This window comes from Megalobrama amblycephala, linkage group LG13, assembly GCF_018812025.1.
Source record: "Megalobrama amblycephala isolate DHTTF-2021 linkage group LG13, ASM1881202v1, whole genome shotgun sequence".
Lineage (NCBI taxonomy): Eukaryota > Metazoa > Chordata > Actinopteri > Cypriniformes > Xenocyprididae > Megalobrama > Megalobrama amblycephala.
Window position 1 is genome coordinate 11,507,489 of NC_063056.1, and position 22,781 is coordinate 11,530,269.

A 22,781-nucleotide genomic window follows, 5' to 3' on the forward strand; every position below is an offset into this window, starting at 1 on the left:
CTGAAGGATCATGTGACACTGAAGTAACGATGCTGAAAATTCAGCTTTGCATCACAGGAATAAATTACTTTGTCAAATATATTTAAATAGTACACAGTTATTTTAAATTGTAATAATGTTTCACAATATTACTGTTTTTTACTGTATTTTTAATTAAATAAATGTAGCCTTGGTGAGCAGACGAAACTTCTTTTAAAAACATTAAAAATCTTAGTGGTTCCAAACTTTTGTACTGTACTGTATATATATTTTCTTTTCCTGAACAGGTACCAGCAGAAACATTTTTCTTTTATCAGGGGGCAGCATAACAAGTCTATGTTCAGTAAAGCATAGCTGTGAATAAAAAACTTTGATTTTGTATTAATGTTAGGGGTCTTACGAGACAGGTAGCCGAGACAGGTAGACGAGACGAGACGAGACACGAGATTGAGTTCACGAGAACGAGACAAGATTTTTACACACTATTTTTAAGAAATCCTCAAAGATGAAATACATGATTAGAAACATAATCTGCAGGTGTATTTGAAATGTTTTAACTAATCATCTTGTAATTAATGTCATTTCAGTTCTACTTTGAGTGTGAATTATCATATGCAGTAAAAGACAAAACTATTCAAGCACTGTAAAACGTTTTGCCACAAACTGGCTTCTCTCCTGTATGATTTCATACAAGTCTCGTCAGACCTTACTGTACATGATTTATGAGCTTTTACAACTTTTGACCTCCTAACTGAACTCCTTTCCACAAATTGATCATAGAAATAAAGAGTATAAATAAAAATGATAAAACTTTACAACAAGGTCTCATTTATTAACATTAATGTATTAACCAACATCAACAATGAGCAATATCTTTGCTACAGTATTTATTAATCTTTGTTAATGTTAGTTAAACATAAAAATAGTCATTCATGGTTAGTTTATGATAGTGCATTAAGTAATGTTAACAAATACAACTTTTGATTTTAATGTATTAGTAAATGTTGAAATTAACATTAACTAAAATGGTGTAGAAGTATTTTTCTTCCTTAGTTCATGTAAAGTTAACTAACATTAACTAATGAATCCTTATTGTTAAGTGTTACCATAAAAATAAATAACAGTTTTCTTTTAGTCTTAAGTGCAATCAATAAGTGCAACCATAATCAAAGCACTCTCTCAATATTCAAAGTGCAAATAGAGACCAAATTTTTCTTTAAGCATGATACAGAGCTGAGAGATGCTTACAACTACACAGCCCAGCCTAAGATGGCTTTCATATTGGAAGATATTTGCATGCATCAGGGAGCTGCTTTCAAATGCGCAGTATTGACATTGCGTTTGAATACGCGCTCGCATTTACTTTCACTTTCGGTTGTGTTTCCAGTACAACAACATAGCTCACTGTTTAACTACCATGGTATGATGCATATGTAATTATCTAGTCACAACCGTTTAGTGAAACTGTAAAGATGTAGTCGCACATCTGTAGTTTGAGGACTTCTTCACTATTTTTGTTCCATGTCATTTGGCTTTATTTGTTGTTTGATTCATTGCGCGTTCCCTCTTACGTCATACCCCGGGGTTCCCTTACACACATGCGCATCCTTCAAAAATGCCACTGATTGTTCACTTTCGCGACCGCGCGTACTCTGTAAATATGGAGCGGCGGCATCCGTTATCCAACTGAATTAAATGTTTTTTTTTTTATTATTTCTATAAAAAGCAAAACGACAGTGGAGGCGTAATGTAAATGTAGCGGTGGCATATTCTTTCCTAATTTCACCTTCACACTATCACGAGACTGCTTTTCGCTTCAACGAGAAATCTCGTCACAATTTAATCTTGCGAGATCTTGTGACACGAGATCTCGTCACACCCCTAATTAATGTAGATCAGAATTTGTGCGTGCAACGAGCAAGATCTGCATTTGTGGATCCGGTGACACGCTTGCTACCACTAGATGGCAGTATAGCCAGCTAAAACAGACAACGGCAGCGTAATCAAGCGTTCTTCCCCATATAAGACGCTTTAAGTAGCTTAAGAAAGTGATATTGAAGCACCAAATTTAGTACACACCTTATTACTAAAACACAGAATACCTTGTACAGACAAGCATATATTAACTCAAAACGCACAAAGTTTCACATAGAATTTTTCCTCGTTATAAAGAAAACGATTAATATAATGAGACAGTAGACTAACATTAAAAGGTGTTAATAACACATACTTTGTACAGACAAGCAGATTAAATCAGGTTAAGAACACAACACGAGAAGTTAGGCATTTTTCTTCCATAGAAAATCATTATAAAACACTGACATGTGCTATGGCGTGTTACATGTTCAAAAAGATGTAGTCCTAAACTGAGTTTCAATATCACCATCTTACTGCATTAAGCCACGTTTAGTGTTTTCTTTTGATAACAGGCTCTATGGAAGGAAAAAGCTTAGCCTATATGTACAGACAAGAGCCTAAGATGAACGCGACTCGCAAAGTTTCACGTTAAAGGCATTTCCTCCCTTATAGCGCCTGTTAAAAAGAAAACACTTAATTGTCTCATTGGTTGAGACGCGTGATGATGCCAATCCTAAGCCAGTACTGATCAACATCCCACCCCTCCTGTGACACATTGTTTGTCTGTAAGCAACGGACTTTCAAAATAATAATTAGAAAAAACTGTGTTAATGCGCGATAAAATAATTGTTAATCAATTAATGCGTTAATGCGATTAAAGATATAGAATGTATTGCATGTTAGCTTATTGTGTGCTTATTGTGTAACAAGAAACTATGCTTCGAGAGCTGTAGTTCCACCACGTAATTTTGCGATGCTTTTTCTTTTCTTTCTTTTTTTTTTTTTATTTATATAGCGCTTTTTACAATGCAGATTGTGTCAAAGCAGCTTTACATTGATAGCTGGTACATAATTTGGCTGCACAGCAGCTCTTAAATAATAGTGTCAATGCAGGCAGATCAGAAGCACTGTTGAATAAATGTCAAGAATACTATTGAATATCAAATGTCGAGTGTCCCCAACTAAGCAAGCCAAAGGCGATGCTGTTTGCGAATGTTCGTTGGAGCTATGTTTTTGGGAAACATAGAATCATTGAACTAGTTGGTAACACCGGAACATAATTGGCAATAGAATTGTAACGGTATACTGGTATGACGATATATCTGTTACGGTTGAGGTTGTGGCAGAGATGAGGCATACACAGACTTCCACAAAGTAAGGTATTTAATAAACGAAGGAGGAGAACACAGCCAAAACACATTAACTTAACAATAAGAACAGACAAGGAGTGAAGGGAGTGAGTCCATTATAAAGGGAGTGCATATGATCAGGAACAGGTGCAGGTAATCCGTGATGATGGGGAGATGATGAGGAAGTGAGTGCAGGTGATGAAACAAGGAGGATGATGGGAAATGGAGTCCGGGAACGGAATAAAAGTTGTTACATTTTCATTTGATTACATTTTAAAACATTAATTAAATTGTAAGTTTTATGCATTTGTTTGATTACCACCATTTTTTAGAATATATTTGTATTAAATTATAAAAAGAAAACCTGTTTTCATTCATTTAATGGTCATTTTAACTGGTGATAATAATAACTGATTGTTTAATACTGTATACCATGAAACCATGTTATTTTCTGAGAATGTTACAACCCTTGTTGGCTAACAATGCTTTTGGGAAATGCACACCTGCTTAGATATGGAGTCAGATCAGGATGAGATCATGATTTAGAATGGGGTTTATTTAGGTTTAAACTTCACAGAGGCTGCACAACTTGTATTTGTCAGTGTTTTGAGTTTTTGGCAACTCTGGGATAGTTTTTGGTTTTCCTCTCCAGTCATGGGAAGAGCTTCTGTGTAAATGCTTGAGGGATTACTTGAAGACACGTCAGCACGCGTCTGGCTTTCCAGCTGGTCTTTTGTGTAAGAGTTGTTAGGTAACCACCTTTGACTTGATAGGAATCTCAGTTTTTAACCAATCTGTTTGATAGTATGAAAGGATACGGATGTTTTTTGTTTTGTTTTTTGGGTTGTTTTTGTTTTTTGTTTTTTTTAATCTAATTTACCTCATGGATTTATTTTATACTGGTGATTTATACAAAATTGTATTTTGAATGATTACGGATACAGATTTCTAGCTATGTGCAAGATTAACTATTAAATATAACGAACCCAAATTACACCCGATTATCCTAATGGGGGTGCCAGATATTGTGTGTTTTCCCTCAGGAAAGATGGATCAAAGGTGTGTACAGGTGTGCATGTCTGCTCTTGATTCACCCTGAGCACAAATCAAATTTTAATTGCAGTCCAGCTTTGCTCTTTCTTATTAGGGTTGAAGTGTGTTGTGTATGCGGTAACCATGGTGATGGGTTGTGTCAGTTGATGAACAGGGTTGCCAGGCTGCAGGGGATTTCCCATATCCATGTACACAGGACAGTTAATGTGATCTTGTGATTTTGATCATGTGCTTATAACCAGCCATTTTGTAAACAATAACACAGCATACTACCGTTCAAAAGTTGTTTATTAAAATAAATACTTTTATGCAACAAGGACACATTAATTTGATCAAAAGTGACAGTAAAGACATTTATAATATTACAAAATAAAATGAACAATTTTGAAAAAAATGATGTTTGTGTTTCTATATAAATGCTTTTTTTTTCATAAAAGAATCCTGAAAAAAAGATGTATCATAGATTCCACAAAAATATTAGCAGCACAACTGTTTTCAACATAATAAGAATTGTTTTGTTTGGGGCACCAAAACAGCATATTAGAATGATTTATGTAGAATCATGTGACACTGAAAACTGAAGTAATGGCTGCTGAAAGTTTGGAATAAATTACATTTAAATATATTAAAATATATTAAAATAGAAACCAGTTGTTTTAAATTGTAATAATATTTCACAATATTATAGTTTTTACTGTGTTTTTGATCAAATATTGTAAATGCAGCTTCAGTGAGCATAAGAGGCTTCTTTCAAAAACATTATAAAAATCTTATCAACCACAACTTTTGAACATTGTATTTTATGTCTTTATTTTTATCATAATATTCACCATAATAAAATGCTTTCTAAACATTTGCAACTTTTTCAATGTGCCCTATTTCAGAAAGAAAAAGTGTTCGGTAGGAAATAATTTAGACGAGACTTGATTTCATCTTTTGGGATTTGACTTGTGGATGGTTAGCTGTTATATATTGATTAATATGTTTTTTTGTTTGTTTGTTTCCGCCCATGTGGCCTTGGTTACATTGGAACAATAGAAACAGTGGAAAGGTTATTTTTCTATCACATTTTAATTTTTGTTGTATTTAAGGTTGTAATGATATTGTAGGACTCAGCTCTGTGGTGAGAGACTGGATATGAAAACATTCAGCATGTTTTCATATCCAAAACTCAGCATAAATTTATTTGGAGCTATCTTATTGTTAATAGGTATTTAAGGATTTAACTATAGTAAGTACATCAGCTGTAGTTTGTCAGTTCCTCATGATCAAAGATGTGTAACATGGAATTCATGGTGGTTAGTCACTGCTTTTGAAAACTCTGAATGGACCATGATTTGTAACAAAGAAATGATTACAAAGGAAGAGCATGTGGTAAAACTAAGAAGGTCACCAGGCAAAGATTTTTGAGGTCACCCACATAGGGATGACTGGGCAGCATCTGAGAGAAGATCATTAGTGTGTGCAGGGTGTGGTGTTCAGTTTGGAGAATTCTGGGAAGTTACTGAAACTTACTTATATTTGACTCTTGATGTAGTTAGAAAATGCTGCTCAAATGTTGTCAAAAAGTATCTTATCTATCTATCTATCTATCTATCTATCTATCTATCTATCTATCTATCTATCTATCTATCTATCTATCTATCTATCTATCTATCTATCTATCTATCTAGCTAGCTAGCTAGCTAGCTAGCTAGCTAGCTAGATAGATAGATAAGATACTTTTTGACTTAGTAAAGATACTCTTTGACTTACTTAGCTATCTATCTAGATCTTACAATTTCTATCTATCTATCTATTATCTTAAAATTTCTATCTATCTATCTATCTATCTATCTATCTATCTATCTATCTATCTATCTATCTATCTATCTATCATCTTAAAATTTCTTTCTATCTATCTATCTATCTATCTATCTATCTATCTATCTATCTATCTATCTATCTATCTATCTATCTATCTATCTATCTATCTATCTATCTATCTATCTATCTATCATAAAGACCAACAATGAATGTCAAGGACATAATCAATGAAAAGCTTATAAAAGTATTATAACAGTCATATTGTAACTAATAAGTTGCACTTCATTTCTATCTTTTTGTAACTACATCACAAGTTATAAAGTCTCATACCTGTGTCACTGAAGTCCATTTTTATGACATCATTACAAGTAGACAAGCACCTTTCCTTTGACAGAGGTCATGGGAAATGTCAAACAGCCGGTTCTCTTACAGCAAGGACAATCAGTATTTATAGAATGTGAAATAGGAACCGTCATAACTCATGATGACCAGTGTATTCAACCTCTTCAAATTGCTGCCCTGACTATTTTGTTAGCTGAAATGTTCAAGGTATATTTTAAGGCAGCTGGTGTGATGCAACGTGTCCAGAGGGGCTAAAAAAATTTGACTTTTACCATGAGACCAGAGCAGAATCCTTAGCAGAATTTTGATTAGTTCTGGCATAAGCAGTTACGGATCTGCATATGTGTAAGTGTGTGTGTGTATAGCAAAGGAAGCAGTTTGACTGGCCACAGACCAGCTACTGTTAAGCAGCCAGATGCTTAAACAGGGAGATCTTTGTAGCCACCAGCTCCGGTGCAGCCTGTAAGAGAGGCAGCCATTTGTGTAGGTGATATAGAGGCAGTTGATGATTTTCATGCTGTGACCTGATATTGGCCAACCCTGTCAGTCGCACTGTATGCTTTAAAACTGTCAATTTCCCGCTGGGATATATTATTACTGCGTTCCCAATGAAAAATGCTGAAAATGTTCAAACAGGTCAAAACTTGACTGATGTTTTGCTAAATGCCATCATCCACATGGCATTTTCATCAATCTACATAAAAGACTAGCTGTAACATAATTTTCTTTTTTTTTTTTTTTTCATTTTAAAAATGTAATTGGTTGAATCTCATAAAACCTATCAAGAATCATATAATATATTTACCCAAGATCAGGTGAAACCGTAATCAGAGATTCCACAGTCCTGGAAAACCACAGGGAATTTTAAAAATGTGATTTCCAAGCCTAGAAAAGTAATGGAAATTATTACAATCTTAAAAGTGCATGAAAATGTCATGGACATTTCTACAGTCATTATATATATATATCTATAAAATCATGGAAAACTCATGAAAATTCATTATTCAAAAAGAGTGTGGGATGTTGTGTAATTCAAGTAAATCTAGTTTTAATTAATGTGTAAATGTGATATGAATCTGGCGGAGAATTTTCAAAATGCACAAAAAAAAATCGTATGGTAAAAAAAAAAAATATATGGTCAGAAAAATTTTAATATGCACAATATATGAAATATATTGGATATGTCCTTTTTGCGATTTCCCCCCATTAGAAAACGAGTAAATAAGCTGAAACAGTCTCATTTTGAGAAGGCTTGTAACTCTGACTCTTTCAGAATCACATCTTTCATATTAAAGGATTGCAGGTTACACCTCTTTCCTCTCTTTGAGTCTTCTCATCCGGTTTTCCCTTCCTCCCTCTCTCTCATTCTGAGCATAACTTAGTCACAGCTGTGCATGGAACACCAAACCTCCTTCTTTCTCCATCCCCCTTCCTCTCTCCCTCTCTCTCTCTCTCCCTCCCTTTCTTTCTTTCATAGTCCATCACTCTCTTCTCAGCATTATGTGGTAAAATGCTTTCAGTTTAGAGGAGTTAGTGTAGTTTGCCTCCTCTGTCCGGATCACCTCTTGGTATGGCACATGGAATACACTCATTTTTATCAGTCAGGTCACTCTGTCATATGGGTTCAGCTTCAGGACGCTCAGAGAACTGCAAGTATTGGCTGCTGGATTTGGGTACGTGCCTCACAGGACAACAACACTCTCAGAACTGAATTCAATCGTCGTAACTCAGCTTAATATAATGCAGTTTGTTTATTCAAAAGGTTTCAAGCGCAAGGTTGGAGTGTAGGGTATGTTGATATGCAGGTTTATTTTAAGGATCACAATATAGGTGCTTGTAAGAAACTAAATAAAGAAATAGTAATTTTTATTATCGTCTGATTTTATTAAATCCAAATTAGATTTAAATTTAATTTATTGATGTACTGTATAGTACTCAGCATCTGATAATGATAAAACTTGATTGCTGATTTATTTAGCTGAACTTTCTCTGTTGTTCCTGTGCCTGTTTGGTGTTGAAGTCTGCTAGTTTTATAGATGTTCCTGTTTCTATAGAATGTTAGAATGTTCTTCATAATAATTCAGTAACCACAATGTCACTTCACTGGAAATTTTCTACACAGTTGATTTTGAGTGACCAATCAGCTTTTATATTTGCAGATCCAAATTAAATAGATCAGTGACATGACAGTACTTTTTTTTTTGGTCCGGATCAATTATTTTATTCAGATATGCATTAAAATGCAATACAGTAAATTGAAGGGGAAAAAAAACTCTTCTATGATGTTTTTAATTTTTGAATTAAAATGAATTTTGCCATTTTTTTGGAAGCATAAATTCAAAAATATACAACTGTCCAGAAGAAAAAAAACAAAACATCATTATTAAAAGAATTAAATTCTTAAAAAGAAAAAAATGATCGAGTAGTTTATCATTTTTATTTTTTTATTTGTAAAAAATTATTAATATTTGAAAAATCAAAGTCATGTGTTAACTCTATATATATATATATATATATATATATATATATATATAGTTACCACATGACTTTGATTTTTCAAATATTAATAATTATATATATAAAATTAAAATATATATATAAAATTAACCCTTAAACGCATACCTCGGGTCTTTATCGACCCGGGACATCACCACACCGCAACAGCTTGAGGTTGTCTTCTTCTTTTATTATATTATAAAAAAATGCATGTTTTCAATTTTTTTTCTGCTAGTGACCTGAGGTATGTAATAGTGCAAGTATCTTTTTTTTCTGCACAACAATAATTGAATCAATATATTGACTCAAAAAGTGCACTTCAACTTTATTCCTGAAGGTGGCAATGTCTGATACACAATGGTGACGTGATGTTTCACTCATAATTACTGCAGGCATAAAACAAAAGAAGACATGTATCATAAGAAAACTTGAAATGGATCAGAGATTTACTGCAGATTAAATACTGTATCAGAATCAGATATTATTGTCACTGTCACTTGATGGTGGATCTGGCGAAGAAGCTGTCAGCAATCAAGATATTGATTTTGATGGTGTTGAAAACGATACTTTTGAGAATATGGTTGAGATCTAATATGAGCCAGAAGCTGAATGTACAGGGGAAATGAGATCTGTTGAGGACAGTGATGGTGGTAAAAAGCAGATATGTCTGCGTCGCTAAAGACCCAAATATGTAATAATGATTGGCAAAACTTTCATGCATTTAAGGGTAAATTAAAGGGTAAATGCTCAAATTTATTCAATGGGTTATTTCTTTTTTTATTTAAAGATTGGATGACATTAAATATTTTACAATATTTAACTTGAAAATAGAAAAATAGTGAAAAACGAAAATAGCATATAGACATTTTTTTGAAAACCATATGAAACCAATATGGTTTCAACAACGATTTTAAACTATAAAAGATTTTTTTCTTTTTTTATCATGGACACTGTCATTTGTCATTGCCCCAAAGAGCACAGGAACAGAAATTCATAATGGTGGTTATATTTGTCTTTTGTTCATAAGCTGCTCTGGGTCAGGGCGCTACCTGAATACAGTCTGGAAAGTCGAAGATTGTCAGGCATATGCAGCAAAACATTGTGAAACCTGTGCATGTGTTTGTGAGTCTTTATTATTTATTCAGACATAAGAGGCTCTTAGAGAAACAGACTAGATCTTTCTAAATATTACCCATCAGTCCTTGAAGTAAGAGGCTTAAGGTATGAGAAAGCATCAATCTGTCACACCTTCAGCATGTGATATCACACCCCTTCCTAATTAATGAACGTTACCTCAGTTGGGACGGAAAGTTTCTTTAAAAATAGCTCTTAAAGAAGTTTTCTTTAAGTTTTCAGTGTTCAGTGTTTATATATGGTATAATGTACAGATCACTGTAAGTTTCCTATGAGGAGACAGTCAGACATAGTGTCGTCTACAGGGCTCTTTTCTGTGGCACTGAAGGCTCGGTTTGTTCAGGTGTGAATTTAACGACAGTGCAGGAGGAATGAATTTGTATAACAGAACAGGAAACATACACCACATTCACCACTGATATATCTAGAAACAGCACCCAAACATCATATTCAATTATCATGCTGTTATGTACTGTATATTGTCAAAAGTTTTTCCAGTCAGAAGAATTTGTCAGAGAATTTCTGTTGTGGATATTGTAAAAACCAGCATGTCTGTGTTAAACTGACTTATTTAAGGTTCATATCCTGCTATGAAGGTTATTAATTAAGACGGTGACAAACACACACTCGCTAAATTGTGTGTTTTGTGTCAGCGTAGCTAAACACAAAATTCTGCTGTTAACAACCAGTTTGAAGTTAATTTTGTTTGTCCACACCGGTCTGTTACTCAGATATTATCTGTTTTAGATAAACCCTGGTGAAAAAAATCAGATGGTTCTTGTCTAATTGGACAGTTCTTGGCCAGAATAAGCCACAATAAGAGTTTATTCAAATCCGTTGTGAATCAGTTCAAATGAGTCAGTGCAATCAAGTAGTTCACAATGATTCATTTGTGGACATCAATAGTAATATGATTTCAGTTAAGAAATATCCATTAGTGAAATAGAAGTGTTCATCAGAATTGAAAGATTTTGGACTTTGTTTACCAGGTGTGGCTGTGTGTATAAATACACAGAGTGTGAACCATGACAGAGGGGTCAAACTAGTGTCAACTACTTGAATATACTGTCCACAGTGAGAGGACAAACTACTGAGCCTGACAGCTGAGAATTCATATATACAACATATGAAAGAGTCAAGTTAAGTCATCTTTATTTATATAGCACTTTATACAACACAGAGTGTTTCAAAGCAGCTTTACAGGAATAAACAAGAAAATAATCAATTATCCAACTTTTATAAAATATAAGACAATCTCAAAATTCTACTGTAAAACAGCTCTACAAAGACAATAGTCTCTTTTTTTCAGCTCAAGTCAGTTTAGTGTTGATTCAGTTCAGTTCAAAAACTGTGTAAAGTTCAATTATAAAATGAGTTCAATTCAGCTATAAGCAGCTCTACAGAAGAAAATAGTGTCGTTATTCAGCCCAAGTCAGTTGGAAGTTATAAACTGTACATGTATGTTTATAATGACAATCAATAAAGATTTATTTATTAGCTCATGAATTTTCCACTCCTCCCTTGAAGATCGTTCATCAGAGGCCTGAAGGCATTTTTTCTGCACATCAATAGACTTAAAAAGAATATCTTATGCAAGCTTTATGTAAGGACGTACTCTCTATGGAGCAGAGAAAGGTCTTTTAAGAGGTTTTTGCAGTTTCAGTTTTGAAGAGGGCTGAAAACAGAAACCTCTCTGAAGTGAAAAATAGAGCTATGATTTGCATCACTTTGTGGTGATAAAAAAAAACAAACAAACAAAAAAACACTCACAATAAACCCCAGCATAATTAGCAACTGATAGTCAGATTTGACTTTTAACATATACTTGGTATCATTTTAGTTTATTATGTAGTTATTATATAGTTATAAAACAGCAAACTGTGGTACAGTGACATTGCAGTAATTCTATTTTGAGAAATTACTATGTACAGTGGCCCCGAAAATATTTAGACACTTGAAACCACATATAAAAGTATTTGAATATCTGTGTGTTATATAACAAAATCATTTGATCTAAATGGCATGTATGTAAAATAAATAAGTAAATAAATACAGCACAAAAGAAAGTTGTTAGGTTTTAAATTCTAAAATAATCTATCACATATTGATACAAAATTTGGAAACATAACTTTCTTGTTGTTTATTTATGGATTCATGTATTTATTTATTTCACTGGCTTTTACTAAAAATATCCTTTCCATGCATAAACAAGTAGTTAATTCTGAGAAAATGGCCACTTGATTTAATAGTAATAATAAATCAATAAAAATATATATATTTTTTTTTCATCCAACGCTATATGTCATTTAGACATTTTATTTGTGATGAAAGTAAAACACTAAAACACTGACTGGGCCCAGGAAGACATATAAACACCATGTCTCTCTCTCTCTCTCTCTCTTTCTTTGAAGACACGCTCTCAGTCTCCAGTAATGAAGGAGGACTTTCGGGCAGTGCCACGCTGCAGCCGGGTCATTTGCAGAGCTCTCCTGGACCCAAACGGCCCGGAAATACTCTGCGCAAGTGGCTGACCAGTCCCGTCAGACGGCTCAGCAGTGGCAAAGCAGACGGCCACGTAAAGAAACTCGCACACAAGCACAAGAAGAGTCGAGATGTTCGCAAGAACGCAGACACCGGCTCACAGAAAGACTCAGATGACAGTGCTGCCACACCACAAGATGAGACCATAGAGGAGGTTGGTGACCAGAAAATCAATACAATATCACTCACAAAACCATTACTTTTGGCAGGCTTTTTAAAAAACCAGCATTGAATTGTGTATCATTTCATGTATTATATAATTGTATGTATGCATCATTCGAAAGTTTGGGGTCAGTAAGATTATTATTTATTATTTAAGACAATACTTTTATTCAGCAAGGATGAAAAAATGAATCAAAAGTGAGATTTTACATTGTTACAAAAATATTTCAATTAAATGGATGTTCTTTTGATCTTTCTGTTCAATAAAGAATCATGAAAAAATATCATGATTTCCACAAAAATATTAAACTGTTTTCAATTATTATAATAAGAAATGTTAATCAAGTACCAAATCATCATATTCAAATGATTTTTGAAGGGTCTTGTGACGCTGAAGAATGGAGTAAAAAATACAATAAAGCATACAATAAATAAAATACAATAAAACAGAAAACAGTTATTTTAAATTGTAATGATATTCCACAATATTAGCTTTCACTGTATTTGTGATCAAATAAATGCAGGCTTGATGAGCATAAGAATCTTTCAAAAACATCTTATAGACCCCACACTTTTGAATGGTATATCCAATTACATATCCAATTATTTACTGGTTTACTATTGCAACAGTGAAAATGGTTAAAACAGCTTGCAGACAAGTAAATGTCTATGGGTAGTTTGTTAGTTGCCACTCCTGTTCGGGGAAATACATTTGAAATGCCAATGAAGGCAGAAGTAAATGTAGCGTTCTGTCTGTTTTTAAGTGTTGCGCTGTATGATTTGTAACTGTCTAAGTGTTATTTGTGTCTTGTGGTTTCCAGTGTAGAGCAGTTATAAATACAGTGCATGAAAGATAGCGGAAGCGCTGGAGATATTTTGGTATAAAACTGTGCCACAGCTGTCGAGCTGTTTCATAGCTTTACAATGTTAAGTCTCTCTTTCTCTCCTTTCTTTCTGTTTCTCTTTCTCTCTTTCTTCTGTCCTCACAGAGAATGAGAAATGAGGGATTGAGCAGTGGCACTCTGTCTAAGTCTTCCTCCTCAGGGATGCAGAGCTGTGGTGAGGAGGAGGGAGAGGAAGGCCCAGACTCTGTTCCCCTGCCGCCCCCTATGGCTATCCAACAGCACAGCCTTCTGCATCAGGACTCCCAGGAGGACAAGGTAACTGCCAAAGCCTGTGCAAAATGGATGGTTTTTGATATCTATTTTGATTTGAAATTATATTACTTTTTCAAACCTGCTATTTTGGACTGTCTACTATGATTATGTAAATAGTTTTTTATAAAGTCAACATGAGATCACATTTGGCTCTGTTACGTACATAACTTAAAACACAGTCTCAGTCATATTGTGCAAGATTCACAACTTGCTCCACCGCACCAGTTTCAATACAACATTGTGTTTTGGCTGATGTTACCTAGGCTGTGCAGACTATGGGTCAGTATAATCTAACAGCTAAATGCACTACTGTTGTACATCTTACAAATAGTTAATGCAGTCATTCATGTAATGGCAAAATAAAGATAGTTTAAAAAGAATAATTACCATTGGGATACAGTGAGATGCTCTTGAGGTTGAGGGCTAATTTTCTGTTTTGCATAGAAATGAAAGTAGAATGTGTTGCAAATGCCATTTAATATTGACTTTAACCTAAGGTAATGATAGCTTAGAAGAAGACCAGTGAGGTCTCTGTCAGGCATCTCTAACTGCTGTCTTTTTTCTCTTTGTTTCTTAATGTTCTCCAGCATTATGTTGATTTCTGTTCTGCCTCTGTTTTGTCTCAGTTTCCTTATCTCTCTATGTAGTCTTCTCTCCTCCACCCTTCTCCTTTTCTTTCCTTCTCTTTTTCTACTTTTATACCTCATCCTTGCATATTTTCCTTTTTGTCCATTTATTTGTTTGAATACTCCACACGTCCTCAGTTGTGCTTTGCCAGAACATGAGGCACAGACTCAGTAGCATTCTGACTTCTGACTGTTATAGCCTGTGAAAGCCTTTCTGTCCGTGACCTTTCATGTGCTTCTTATTGGAGTATTCAGGAGTGTGTACGATCACATGCGTTGGGCCATGTGTGCACTTACTCTTTACCCAAAACAACCCAAATCTTCCAAACCAAAGTTCCTACTTCCGTTCCCCCCACATTAGCCCCTACCACACTGAAATCAGCCCCTGATTGGCTAGCGAATCCAGAAACCACACTCATTACCATATTTGGACTGGAATGTTTCCGCCTTCAGTCAGAACACTACAATGGTGAGCATCACTGCAGATTCACATAATAAATGAATATTGAAGTCTAGTCAGTTATGTAACTATAACCCAAAAGGGAATTCACTTCACTTAATAAACTAGTCTTCATGGGGGAAAAGACAGGTAGGGCATTTAACATGCAAATTAGACCACTCAGTTTACCACCAATAAATAATCAATTGATGAGTAAGTGGTATATCCCTGTTGAAAACAAAGCAGTGGAAACAAGCCTAAAGTGATAGCCTTGCTGTTTCCCATCCTGACCAAAATGGTTTGATCATTTTTTTGTTTTGTTTTGTTTTGTTTTGTTTTGTTTTGTTTTGCTTTGCTTTGCTTTGCTTTGCTTTGCTTTGCTTTGCTTTGCTTTGCTTTGCTTTGCTTTGCTTTGTTTTGTTTTGTTTTGATCATAACAATTATTATAGTCCTACCTTTGTAAGATTCTAAATATTGTTACTTGTTTTCTTTTTTTACGTAGGCTACCTCCCGTCTGTCTGGACGTCCCAGCAGTTCAGAGACACCGAGTGCAGCTGAACTGGTCAGCGCCATTGAGGAACTCGTCAAGAGCAAAATGGTAGTATATCACAGAGGTGTTTCATCAAATCCATCTTTTCACATTGAATATTTTTGTACTGTCCACTAAATTCTTTTTTCGCTCTCTCAGAGTCTGGAGGACAGGCCCAGTTCTCTCCCTGTTGAGAAAAGAGATAGCAGTAGTCCTTCCTGCATCCCATCGGATAACTCCTTCCTGTCTTCCTCCTCTCCCATTGATGAGATGGATGAACGCAAGACTGGCTTCCTCAAGAGACGACAGTGTGTCCCTCTCTTATTTTCCTCAAATATTTCTTCTTTGTAGTTATTGTTCTCGGTGTAAATGGGCCTTAAGACTGCACCAAAATCGAATCTTGTATGTGAAACATTGTAAGTGACTGACTTGGAATATGAATCACATCAGTGCTTCATCTCTCAACACAAGTGCTGATACTTTGACCTCTGCATGAATAGTTTTGCAGATAGTAGCATAGAGGTTTTTCAAAAAAGGCGGGAATGGTACATAAATAAACGGCAAAAAGAGCAAAAGAAGATGAATAAGGGAAACAAGTTAAGGACAGAAAAGAGTCGTACCGACCTCATACATCATAGCAAGTAAAAATAACTCTTCAGACATGAGTGACTCATTTTATGACTCCTTACTGTCTTGGGATGTTCTTGTTGAATTTTAATAACTAGTTTAAGAAAGGTTTAGGATCATGTAGAATATTGATTATACATTACGATAAATCACGTAAATTGTCTCGTGCTTATTGTGTTTGTTTTAAAAGGTCAGTGGCAAACTGAGTCAAAGCTATAGTCTGAACTTTGAGCATCACATTATAACGCTTTAGATTGGGTTGCACTGAGGGTTGCATTGAGTTTAGTGCATTGAGGAACATTAGCTATGTTTCCATCCAAAATTGCAAATTTAACTTATGCACAAATTCGGAATATCGCATAAAACACTTGTGAATAAAGCACCATTTCCACCCAGTGGGTCTAAGAGAACAAAATCATCGCTTCCTGATAAACTGGCGCTAAATATCACTGAGAAAAGTAGGTGAAGTCACTGTATATAATAATTTGCGTATATAATGAATTACTTGCGTCTTAGAGCACACAGATGAAATGCAATAAACACAGCTTGCTTTTAGAGGCAGATGCCTGCTGTTGGGGATCACAGTCGTGTAAGACAGTCCTGGGAGGTAATTATACCGAACGATTTTAACGACAGACTTTACTCAGGCATTTTAGAATGACCAAAACAGCATTTCAGATGCTGTGCAAGGAGATCGGTCTACTGGTTGATCCAGTAATGCCGTCCCATCACAAAGTCACATGTCTTTTTTGATGCGCATTGAGAAATTTATTCGTAAATGTGTTTCCATCATATTTTATACGCATATTTTCTAAAATATTTATCCGACTCAATTGAGCGCAAAAGTTTTTTATGTGCATTTTACAATTTATACGTTTCTTGGCATTTCCATCCAGCGTTTTGTAAGTGATATCCCAAAATGCGCAAAAAAAATAGGTGGATGGAAACATAGCTTTGAGTTGTGAAAGCGTGCATAGGCAGCATTGATTCCAGTAGAGTACAATAGAGTACTGTAATAAGCATCAAAAATACACATATAGAGTACATTTTAATACGATTTCTGTATTAGAAATATTTTTACAGATAAAAAATAAAATGTTTCTTTTCACTCAACCTGCCATCTTGGATTGTTTTTTGGTTTGAATATAAATGTCCTATGTTTTTTTCTTTTTTTTTCAGCTATGTACTGCTGGAACTGGTTGAAACAGAGAGAGACTATGTGAGAGACCTTGGTGCGGTCGTGGAGGTGGGATTATTTTCAGTTCTTTTAACAAATACTGCAGGGAGATCACTATGGTGACCACATGTAACCGAACACATTAATTCAAGTAAACATAATTGGCAGCTGCTGTCAGGGTTAAGTTCTGTTTGTTCGGTAGTCTATATCTATTGATCATGTGATCTGTTAAGAGTGTCTCTCTGAAAGGAAATAAGAGTGGTTTGGATTTGCTGCTTATTCAGAATGATGGCTCAGTGAGATCACATGTTTTATGTCACTGTCTACATGGTAACCGTACTCATGTGTTCCGGCACCTGCAGGGCTACATTAGCAGGATGAAGGAGGAGGGTGTACCCGACGACATGAAGGGCAAAGATAAGATTGTCTTTGGGAACATTCACCAGATTTTTGACTGGCATAAAGAGTATGTGAAAATGATGCACTTCTCTTCCATCCTCTCAAATACTGTATTAAGACAGCCTACTTTAATGTCAATATAAAACATTAATGTAAACTTCTGATCTTTGTAGCTTCTTTCTTGGTGAACTGGAGAAGTGCTTGGAGGACCCTGATAGACTCGCACCCCTGTTTATCAGACAGGTATGATATGATTCATTGTGGGCTTTCACTCTTTCTACGAAAAATACCATAAGATTACATGGTGCACCTGTGTTAAATACAAAGGTGATGTTTGTATTTTCTGTACCATTAGTGCCACTAAACAAAATTGTTGTTTTCAAACAGATTTCTCAGATTTTCTCAAACACTTCTTCCATTTACTATTGGTTAGCTAAACAGAAAGTACCGCCCCAAATTTACATAACTGGTTGAGCCAATACTGTTGCTGTTTCATTCTGTGGTGTGTTTCCCAAAAGCTTTGTTAGCCAACTGTAGTTATTTTGGACTAGCTTCACATGAGGGCACCACATATTTAGTTATTCATGATCTTAAATATTAATATTAGTATTTCGTATTAAAGGTGCCCTAGATTCAAAAATTGAATTTACCTTGGCATAGTTGAATAACAAGAGTTCAGTACATGGAAAAGACATACACTGAGTTTCAAACTCCATTGTTTCCTCCTTCTTATATAAATCTCATTTGTTTAAAAGACCTCCGAAGAACAGGCGAATCTCAACATAATACCGACTGTTACATAACAGTCAGGGTGCACGCCCCCAATATATGCATATGCCAGCCCATGATCCCAACATTATGAAAGGCATTAGACAAGGACAGCCAGTAACGTCTGGATCTGTGCACAGCTGAATCATCAGACTAGGTAAGCAAGTAATAACAACAGTGAAAAATGGCAGATGGAGCAATAATAACTGACATGATCCATGATATCATGATATTTTTAGTGATATTGTAAATTGTCTTTCTAAATGTTTCGTTAGCATGTTGCTAATGTAGGCTACTGTTGGTTAAAGTTATCATCGTTTCTTACTGTATTCACGGAGACAAGAGCCGTCGCTATTTTCATTTTTAAACACTTGCAGTCTGTATAATTCATAAACACAACTTCATTCTTTATAAATCTCTCCAACAGCGTGTAATGTTAGCTTTAGCCACGGAGCACAGCCTCAAACTCATTCAGAATCAAATGTAAACATCCAAATAAATACTATACTCACATGACCCGAAGCATGCATGACGAACATCTTGTAAAGATCCATTTGAGGGTTATATTAGCTGTGTGAACTTTGTAAATGCACTGTACTATAGAGTCGCGAGCTCGATGGGCAGGGAGCATGAGATTTAAAGGGCCAGCAGCCCCTGAATCGGTGCATAGTTAATGATGCCCCAAAATAGGCAGTTAAAAAAAATTAATTAAAAAAAATCTATGGGGTATTTTGAGCTGAAACTTCACAGACACATTCAGGGGACACCTAAGACTTATATTACATCTTGTAAAACAACATTCGATGGCACCTTTAATATTAATATTAATATTAAGTTTAAATATTAACTACTGAATTGATAAAGTGCAAAAAGATTGATAAATGCAAGTGAATGAGTTGGATATAAGTTAATTTTATGGAAAGATAAACTGTCGTTTCTCTAAAAGAAATAAGGTAAACCTTCAATAAATAAAAAAATCAACAAATAAACCGAGAGATTATTTGTTATTAACTGATATCAACTATGCAAAAATCTAATGCAAATTAGATAATCATATACTGACAATATACACTAATGCCAAGGTCTCTGGAAAGAGGTTTGGTAAGTGATATTTATTTATTCACTTTCCAAACCAATATCAGATTAACCTAGGCATTGTGCTGAAAACATAAAATCCAAACATCATTGGTTTATGTTGAACTACCTATGCATTCATGTTAATAGGTAAGTTTGTATATTTTGCATGTACACAAACAGCACTCATTAAGTATATACAATTCTGTTAATAGAAATGGAGAAGATTTGCTCCATTTTGTCCATTGTGTGTCCATTTTTATACGTCTCTTGTGGCTTCTAGCCACACGGCAAAACCTGTCTGGTGAGTGGAGTCAGTGGCCGTTCACACCTCAGGTCTCAAGTCTGAGGGACTGGGGTGAACAATGCAGAAAATGATGATAGGATTAGTCTGTTCAATGACATGCTAATGTCATCATTCTTCCCCTTGCACAAATGGTCAGAGTGATTGTCTTTGCAGGCTTATCTCCTAGCCCATCGAATTCCTTATTTGTGGAACTTATTTTGAAGGTGTGAGTTTTGGAGTCCTGTGCTTTTCAATATAGCAGATGAAAGGGGACTATTGATGTAATGGGGGAGTCTGCCCTCATGTCTGCCTGCTGATCACTACACAACTATGGTCGAAATTCCATTTTTCCATCATTACCAACATAGTTCAACGATTCTGTGTTTCATGAAATCATAGTTTAAATGAACATTCGCAAACAGCATCGCAAACGTGTGTGGTTGGAACTACAACTCTCGACTTGTAGTTAGAAGCATAGTTTCTTGTTAGTATGACATGTGGACTTAGATCATGCTCTTTGAGCACAATAAGCAAGCTAACATGCAGTATGTTCTATATCTTTCTTTCCATTTTAAATATATATATATATATATATATATATATATATATATATATATATATATATATATATATATATATATATATATATATATATATAGGGCTGTCAATCGATTAAAAATAATCTAATTAATTACATACTCTGCGATTAATTAATCTAAATGAATCGCATACATAATTTTTGCTGTGAAAGTATTAAATATTTCAATTCAAATGAATCAATGCACGATTTTTCCTGGGTCAAAAATGGTCTTCGGTAGTGACAGACATGGTCATCCACACAAACAGTAAAAAGTGCCCTACCCACGTGATCTGCAAGCCCGATACTGACAATAAAGTACCCGTCACTCCTACTGTAATTCTTTCTTGCCCTCTTTGCAAAAAAAAAAAAAGTGATTTTATAGCTTTGTAAGAGAAGATGCTTTTTTGCTAAACCTGAAAAGTATTAAAAAGTAACATTTAGAAGTTATATTAACTAATAATATAATTTTCTACCATATACAATTGAATGCACCTAGCTAACAACTTGCTTTGTTCTGGTTTCACCTCACTCCAGCCTAAACTAACTGATTTTATAGGTAGGCCTAATTTACTACACATTGTCATTTAAATAACCTGTAAATATTGTGGATTATTAAGGCTAATTTTACTAACCACTCCTGCTAAATGGGGTAAGCACACTTGTGTTCTCATTTCAGAGTTGTTCGAGTAAATGATTCATTATAGACCGTGTGGACAGATCAGTTGTTGTCATGATTCATTAAAATGAATCTGTTCAAATGAGTCATTAGGTTGCGAATTGGACGTTGACACGTTATTAGGACATCACAAAAGATTTGTCAACACAGAAAACACTTCACCACTGGAAAAACATTCTCCGAATGCGCCTCGTGAAACATGTATTCGGTCTTATGAACTTTTAGCATTGTGTCAGTTGATTTAGATTATTATGTGTGAGGTAGAGAGAGTGCAAAGACGGTGCTTACTTTGAAGACAGAGAGCTCGCGCGCACGAGGGAGGAGCTCTGCTCGGTCTGTCCGTCAGCGCAGCAGTCGTCTCCCTCCTTCATTTTACAGTCGAATGGTGGCTAGAACGGCTCCAGGTTCAAAGGTCGATACGGAATGGATTAATCTGCGTTATTTTAAGTAAAACAGTAGAGGGAGGGGGGAGGGGTAACTCACATTATTGTACACAATTATTGGCACCCCTAGAAATTCTTATGAGTAAAATATCTCTGAAGTTTATTCCCATTCATATTAAAAAAAATTTGCACATCAGGGTGACTAGGAGCATGAAATTGTCCAGCCATGACTTCCTGTTCCACAGGAGTACAAATATGTGTAAACACAAAAACCAAATTCCCTTAATCATTCATCACAATGCAAAAAAACAAAGAATAGTTCTGATGTGCAGCAAAAGATTGTTGAGCTTCACAAAATAGAAAATGGCTTTAAGAAAAAAGCTAAGACATTGAAAATCCCCATTTCCTCCATCAGGACAATAATTAAGAAGTTCCAATCAACTAAAGATATTACAAATCTGCTTGGAAGAGGATGTGTGTCTAAATTGTCCTAAAGGATTGGAAAAATCCTCCTCGCTCATCAAAAAACAAACTCCAGCATATTCAGTTGTCAGACAAGACTGGAACATCATACGGGACCTGCTTCTATAGTCAGATGAAACTAAAAAAAAGAGCTTTTTGGCAGCAAACCCACCAGATGGGTTTGGTGCACACATGGATAAAAAGTACCCCATGCCCATGGTTAAATATACTGCTGGATCTTTAATGTTGTGGGCCTATTTTGTTGCTGGAGGTCCTGGACATCTTGTTCAGATACATGGTATCATGGATTCTATTAAATACCAACAGATAAAAAATCTAAACCTGACCGCTTCTGCTAGAATTCCAATAAGGGCCATGGTTGGATCTTCCATCATGATCCAAAACAAACATCAAAACCAACACAAAAATGTGTCACTGAGCAAAAAATTAAGCTTCTGCCATGACCATCCCAGTGCCCTGACCTGAACCCTAAAGAAAATGAGCGGAGTGAACTGAAGAGAAGAAGCACCAACATGGAGCTGGGAATCTCAAGTATCTGGAGAGATTCTGCATGAAGGAATGGTCTCTGATCTTTTGTCAGGTGTTCTCCAAACTCATCAGACATTATAGAACATGACTCAGAGCTGTTATCTTGGCAAAGGGAGATTGCAAAAAGTTTTGAATAAAAGTGTGCCAACAGTTGTGGACAATGTGCTTTGGAGAAAAACATTTATTTCATAATGTGATTTTCCCCCCACTTTCAATTCTTTTCCTTCAATGAAAGGTTATAATTTTGTGAATTTTTTGAATGAAAGATCAAAAGGATAAACAATGCAGATTTATTTTCATTTCCGCCTTTGCTCATAATTACTAAGGTAG

The 22,781-nt window shown here is 35.1% G+C and overlaps 1 protein-coding gene across 4 annotated transcripts in view; it reads left to right on the forward strand.

Annotated features, from left to right (window-relative positions):
* The window catches only part of triob (trio Rho guanine nucleotide exchange factor b), a 188,572-nt gene that overhangs the window by 146,936 nt on the left and 18,855 nt on the right, over nt 1-22,781 (forward strand). For 3 of the 4 annotated variants that reach the window (XM_048153955.1, XM_048153954.1, XM_048153953.1), the window contains exons 36-42: nt 12,428-12,711; nt 13,709-13,879; nt 15,444-15,539; nt 15,630-15,778; nt 17,277-17,343; nt 17,637-17,740; nt 17,847-17,916. In XM_048153955.1, coding sequence (XP_048009912.1) covers nt 12,428-12,711; nt 13,709-13,879; nt 15,444-15,539; nt 15,630-15,778; nt 17,277-17,343; nt 17,637-17,740; nt 17,847-17,916 — 941 coding nt within the window. Of the gene's footprint in view, nt 1-12,427; nt 12,712-13,708; nt 13,880-14,463; nt 14,972-15,443; nt 15,540-15,629; nt 15,779-17,276; nt 17,344-17,636; nt 17,741-17,846; nt 17,917-22,781 lie in introns of those variants that run through there. The other variant, XR_007179212.1, reaches the window with a different exon arrangement.